General features: G+C 49.2%; 1 protein-coding gene across 2 annotated transcripts in view; it reads left to right on the top strand.

Annotated features, from left to right (window-relative positions):
• Nucleotides 1-2,059: 2,059 nt before the first annotated feature.
• Nucleotides 2,060-6,000, top strand: part of Arhgef28 (Rho guanine nucleotide exchange factor 28) — a 286,411-nt gene continuing 282,470 nt past the window's right edge. The window contains exon 1 of one of the 2 annotated variants that reach the window (XM_051183017.1): nucleotides 2,060-2,235. In XM_051183017.1, coding sequence (XP_051038974.1) covers nucleotides 2,202-2,235 — 34 coding nt within the window. In that variant the 5' untranslated portion in view covers nucleotides 2,060-2,201. Of the gene's footprint in view, nucleotides 2,236-2,331; nucleotides 2,470-6,000 lie in introns of those variants that run through there. The other variant, XM_051183018.1, reaches the window with a different exon arrangement.

Below are 6,000 nucleotides of genomic sequence, written 5' to 3'. Positions count from 1 at the left end.
TTCTGTCTATTGTGGGTGGGGCCATCCCTGGGCTGGTGGTTGTAGGTTCTATCAGAAAGCAGGCTGAGCAAGACATGTGGAGCAAGCCAGTAAGCAGCACCCCTCCATGGCCTCTGCATCAGCTCCTGCCTCCAGGTTCCTGTCCTTCTTGAGTTCCTGTCCTGACTTCCTTCAGTGATGGACAGTGATGTGGAAGAGTAAGCCAAGCACACGCTTTCCACCTCGTGCTTTGGTCATGGTGTTTCATCACAGCAATGATACCCCTAACTAGGACAGCCTCTTTTCTCTGTGTACAGTCTCTCTGGAACTTGGAGTCTGACTTTTAAGTGGGGGCTGAAGACAAGACTCTGTGGTGAAGAGTTAGTACTGCTCTTGCAGACAACCAGAGTTTGGGACTTACGGAGTTGGCCTGGGTAGCATAACGCTTAAGGATGAATGGAGGTTGGACTGCTAGGCAGGACAGACCAGCTGGGGTACTTGGCAGAGGACTGCCTGGAGAGCTGGGACAATGCCAGCAGAGTTGCCCACCTGCTTTCTTCCTGGCTGAACACTCCTTGTCTGTGGCCGGAGAATAGCAGGCTTTGTCTGAATTCTAAACACATGCAGTTCCAGCCCGGCTCAGTGCTATCCGTGTCCTGAATGACCTGTATCTGCAGGAGCGAAATCAAGCAGATGCAAAGGGTTATTTACACAAGGGATATCTTCCTGCCTCAGGCCGTCACCGGCTTCTTTGCAAGTTACCAGAGCATGCGCTTCGAGTTTGAACCCAGAACAGTTGAAAGCCAAGTACTTACTTAAATATTGATCAAGCCCAGTGCTTGAGAGAGGACGAGGCAGCACAGCTAGCAGGGTTACACGTCCTCACCTACAGTCCTGCTGAGAGTTTTAGCGACAGCTTTCCTGTTTGCTTCTTTTCAGTGTGGAAGAGGTCGGGGTCACGTCTTACAATACCTGTTCCCCTCCCGCAATGTCTTCCTCTTTTTCTAGCTATAGGACGGGATCAATGAAAAGGGGGGCGGGGAACGAAATCAAAGGACAACAGCTACAAAGGGGTCTCCTTTCCCGAGCTTTTCTGCTAACCAGCTGGGAAACTGTTTTTGTCTGCTGTGTTGACTCAGCTAATCTCCAGTTGACATTTTCAAACTGAAAATATTGATGTTTGAAAATAATATTATTACTGCTTTTCTTTTTTATCTTCAGGACCTTGAGGTCCTTCAGTGGAGAGGGCTCTTGTTTGGGGCCCAGGGCTCTGCGGTGTGAGATAAGTTGATGTGAGTGCAAGTGTCAATGGTGCCAGGCCAAGGTCCGGTCCCGATCTTCAGGTCCTTGATGGGCATCTTTTCTTGCTGTCCCGCCATCCTCCGGCCCTGTTTAAACAAGGAGCATTAGGAGGGTGGCCCAGAGCATCTTGTGGTGATGGTTAGGGTGGGGTCCTGCTTCTGATTTGGAGACTTGGTGGCCCAGTTCTTGTGGCCACCACACTTCTCCTGTTTATGTGTAGACATCTTCTTGAGAAAACAAAGCCAATATTCAAGGTAATTGCAGAAAAAGCAGTTGCACAATTTTATCTTTAAAACTGCAATGCTCGTCTTAAACCTATTTTTAGGGTGAGCTGTACAACGGAGAGAATTTTTACCTTGGGGTTGAGTCAGTGCTCAGTAATTAAGGTGCAGCAAGACCAGGGGGTCCCTTCACATTGCTGAGTACTGTATAAATGGCTATGGCTTTCTAAAAAATTATTATTTATTTTTAATGCCACTTAGATGCCTGTGTACATAAAAGCCCAGGGAATCAAAGCTGTAAAGCTTTGGACCAGAGTAACATCCATCACCCCCATGAATTAAGAGGGTTGCTTCTTTTAAAATAGCACTTCCTATTGTAACAGACCCGGGTGCTATTATGTCCCGGGTGTGGTGGCTTTGGGCTGAGGACAACCCGAGCCTCCCTAGGGCCTGGCACTGCTCCCCTTAGGAGCTGACAGGCCAGCTCCTTCCTCCGGCGCCACCAGGGCGTGGAGGCCCCCGGGGCGAGCGGGCGCCGCCGCTAGGGTGCAACCCTGCCCTGGCCCGGCAGGTCCCACTCAGTGCCCGCCGCGGGAGGAAAGCCGAGGCGACCGGTCGCCGCCCCGCGGAGGGAGGGGGCGGCGGAGCCGCAGCAGCTTCAGGTTTCCTCCTGGAGCCGGTGGCGGGCGCGGCCATGTGATGAGGCGGCGGCGGCGAGCCCGGCAGGCCGGAGGTGGGCAGGCGGGAACCGGGGGGCGCGGGGGCGGCCCCAGCCGTGGGCGCGGCGGGCGAGCGGGGAGCGGCGGCTCCGCCCCTCGGTGCGAGCAGCCGAGCGGAGGGGCGTGGGCAGCTGGGGACCGGCTTCCCCGCTCAGGGCGACGCTGGCCGGCGTGTCGCCCTCGCCCTCGGCAGGCCGCGGGGACAGCGCCTGGCCAGGGCTCCGGGCGCTCCCGGGCCACAACTCCAGGTAAAGGCTGACCGCGGTAGCCATCGCTCTCGTCTCCCCCGCAGTCCCGGGTGAAGTTTGCCCACCGGAGTTCGCAGGGGACCAAGTTCCTCCAGGGTCTCCGAGGACTCAGGGGTCTGCAGAGGTGGCCAGAGGTTGCACCCTGCCGGCTGGGCAGCCCGAGGGATGGGCGCCGCCTCCTGGTCTCTGGGGGATGGCAACAAGTGCACGGCGCTGCGGGGTCGGAGGCGGCAGTGGCTGAGCGCACCGGGGAGGAGGCAGCAGCCACCCCTCACCTCCTCGGGCACTGGGGTGGGAGGGTGCGGAGGGTGAGGGAGTTCAACCTCAGCTCATCGATGGAAATCAATAGCATGTGGGAGTGCCTCGAGAGCCAGGGTCCTCTCTTCACAGCCTCTTCCCATCTGTGCTTCTGGCGGAGGTTCAGGTGCTTGGGGGACCCCAGTCTCAGGCTCAGGACATTTATTTCTTGTGAAAGCATTTGCTCAGTTTACAAAAGCACCTGTGGTTATCTTGTTTGGGGGGGGGCTTTAGGATTCCGTGGGGATTCATCCATGCACTTGTTTTAAGGGTTTTGCTGGAATACTGGAGTGTGGGTGGTAGGGGTCACGGGTGGAGAAGGCATGCTCCCTTGTGAGCCCTGTGGACACTGGGTGTTCAGACCACCCAGGAAAACCAGCTCGGGTTTCCCAGATACCAGTCAGGTTTCTAAGGGAGACTACTTTAGGCGCCCTACAGCGCCCTGTCTATTTATTGGTTACAGCTGGGTGGGTCCTGGGGGGAAGGGCAACATCTGTGTTTGCCAGCTTCTGGCTCCCTGACCTCTGCTGGAGTTGGTACTTAGGCTCGTCATACACTCCAAGTTGTGGAGAATGGCCAGTGGTTCTGCACTAAGTAGTCAAGAAATAGTTATGAAGCACGTATACACTGCTTTTCTGTATTTTGTCCTCTTCTGTTCCTAGGCCCCGAAGCTGTCTCAGTAAACGAAATCAAAGGCTTGCCCTAGTTAGGTTCTGTGGGATCTACTTTGGACACGATAATCCAAGCACTGATAGATAACCTTTTCTGGGAAGGTTTCCATTCCCCTGTCTTGGATTTTTATGTCAATGTTGTTAAAACAAATAGGTGTTTGTCTTATCTTGATGAATAGTCGAACTAACTCCGTTGGACTATTTGAAGGAAGAGAATATTGCAAAAAGCCCTGGGAAGTTGTACTCTGATAGCTTTTCAATGTAATATTCCGATGTGGACTTTACAGGTGATTATGTGTAATTATTTTGGCTCTAGAACTTGTATAATACCACACCTGATACTTAGTGGTTAGGGACACTGAGGCACAGAACTAGTTCTTTCGTACAGGATGTCTGGGAGTGTTGTGGCTAATGTGACACAAGACTGGAGAGCAGACAATCAGTGTTTGCCATGCGTGTGACTGCTTTCTCTCTTATCGAGGCTGTACAGCCGTGCCAGTGGTTGGTGAAGAGGTTCTCTAACAGGTGTGTTATGGGACTCTCCTCTGAAGTGCCGCCTGCCCTCTAAGCAGTTAATAAATGTTAAAAGGTACAGAGGAAATCAGAGTGTAATGAAGGATCTGTGAAATTTCATTAGCCCTGCTAGGGTTTCACTACACTTTTTAAAACCATGGCTGTACTTTGGAAAATTCTAAAGTATTTTCTTATTGTATTCTCATAAGAAACCATTCTTGTGGCTAAGATGTCTACTGGACAGGCATTTCAGATGTGCTTTGATACATGTGGCGTCCTTTCTTTTAGTATGCCATGTGAGAAAAAGAAAAAAAAAAAAAAAAGGAAAAAAAACAGCAACAAATCCTAAGTGAGTTTTAAGTGGTGGGATATACTATTACTTTAAGATTAAGTGTTTTCGTATAAAATTGTTCCTTAGGCTCTAACCACATCCTTCCCGAGTTTGAGATCAAGTCTTGACTCCCAAGAAGAAAGATTCATAATGTAAATGTTGGAAATACCTTTTCTGCCAGTAAATGGTTAGGAGGGTGCTAAATAGCCCCAAATTATTCTCTAACTCCCAGCTGGCTGTAATTTTATTTTGCTTTAATGTCCTGGGAGATAGGACAGTTCTGGCATTTGTGGATTTGGTTTCATCGCAATAGTACTTATGTTGTTACTTTCAGTGGGACAGAGTAGCTGAGGGGTTGTTCCCCTGTGACCTTAGGTATGATTTGTTATGAAGAGTTCGGTCAGTCTGAGAAACTTCTACAGAAGGTGTAAATAAAAAACAGTGGTCTATTTGAAACACAGAAACTCAGGGAATTTTGTCATGTTAGAATTGTACTGGATCTCTTGCTTAGGCAAAGCTGAGCTTAGAGACGTTTTTCTTGCTTATCAGGTGCAGGTCAGGCATGCATAGGAGAGGGTTTTTGTTTGTGTTTTTTGTTTTGCCCTGGAGCAGATTATAGTCTGTTATTTCATGCAGTCCTTGGTAGCTTGTTTTGCTGTTGTTATAATGGTATTGAAAAGATGTTGTCAAACTCAAAGCATTGTTGCTTGGACGTTTTGAAAATTTCTACCATGTGCCTCATGTTGTTTGAAAACTTTCTTCTGTTTTCATCCACTCAGCAAATTTGAGGGGTGGCTGTGTGCCTGTTACTGCTCTCTGCCTTCATGGCCTGGGTGGTTGACTTCAGGCACAGGGTGACAGTCCTGTGGCTCTTGTGTTTTTAGGATCGGTCCTGTTTGCAGGATGGATTTTTGCTTGCTCCACCACCAAGACATCTGGCTGGGGAAATGAGTCTGTGCAGTAGTACATCTTCTTAATGCACTCCCATTCCCCCCCCCCCAAATTTGATCTTAGATACAGTTGTAATTTGCTTATTTGAGCCGTTATTGCTCCTGGATTTCTTCTCCAGGGTAAGCAAGGTAATGAGATTTGACATCATTTCTTTAATAAGAGGGAAAGTGAAAAATAGATAATTGGATGTTGGTTATTTATTCCAGTGATGTTGGTTTTGAATATGCTTATCAAAAATACATTTTATTAATCTTTAGAGGTTCAGTCGCTGGTTTATTAATATTTTGAGGTTTGATTTTAGTAGAAACTTAACATAAAAATGATGTTTCTTGAAGAGCAGAGGAGTGTGTGTGTGTGTGTGTGTGTGTGTGTGTGTGTGTGTGTTGGGGGGGCCACCCAAGTAGGCAGTAACTGGAGCTTACTCAGAAGAGACCCTTCCAAGCCACCAGGTGAGTCACATCCTACCTCTGGCAAGGGACAAGCTTCTTGTGACCACTGAGCAGGGAAAACTATGTACTTGAAATGCTTGCATGCTTTCAACAGTCCGTCAAACATGTAACCAGACTTTTCCTTAACAGATAGATATTTGAGGGCTGGCAAGCTGGCTCAGAGGGCAAACACCCTTGCTGCTGAGCCAGACAACTTGAGTTTGATCCTCAGAATCCATATTGGGTGGAAAGAGAAAACCAACTCCTGAAAGTTGTCCTTTGACTTCCACACCTGAGCCAAAACATAGAAACACACACAAAACAAACAATACATATAATA

Source organism: Phodopus roborovskii, unplaced genomic scaffold (assembly GCF_943737965.1).
Source record: "Phodopus roborovskii unplaced genomic scaffold, PHOROB, whole genome shotgun sequence".
Taxonomy (NCBI): domain Eukaryota; kingdom Metazoa; phylum Chordata; class Mammalia; order Rodentia; family Cricetidae; genus Phodopus; species Phodopus roborovskii.
Note: the sequence above shows the minus strand (reverse complement) of the source record. Positions and strands in the feature narration are given on the sequence as shown.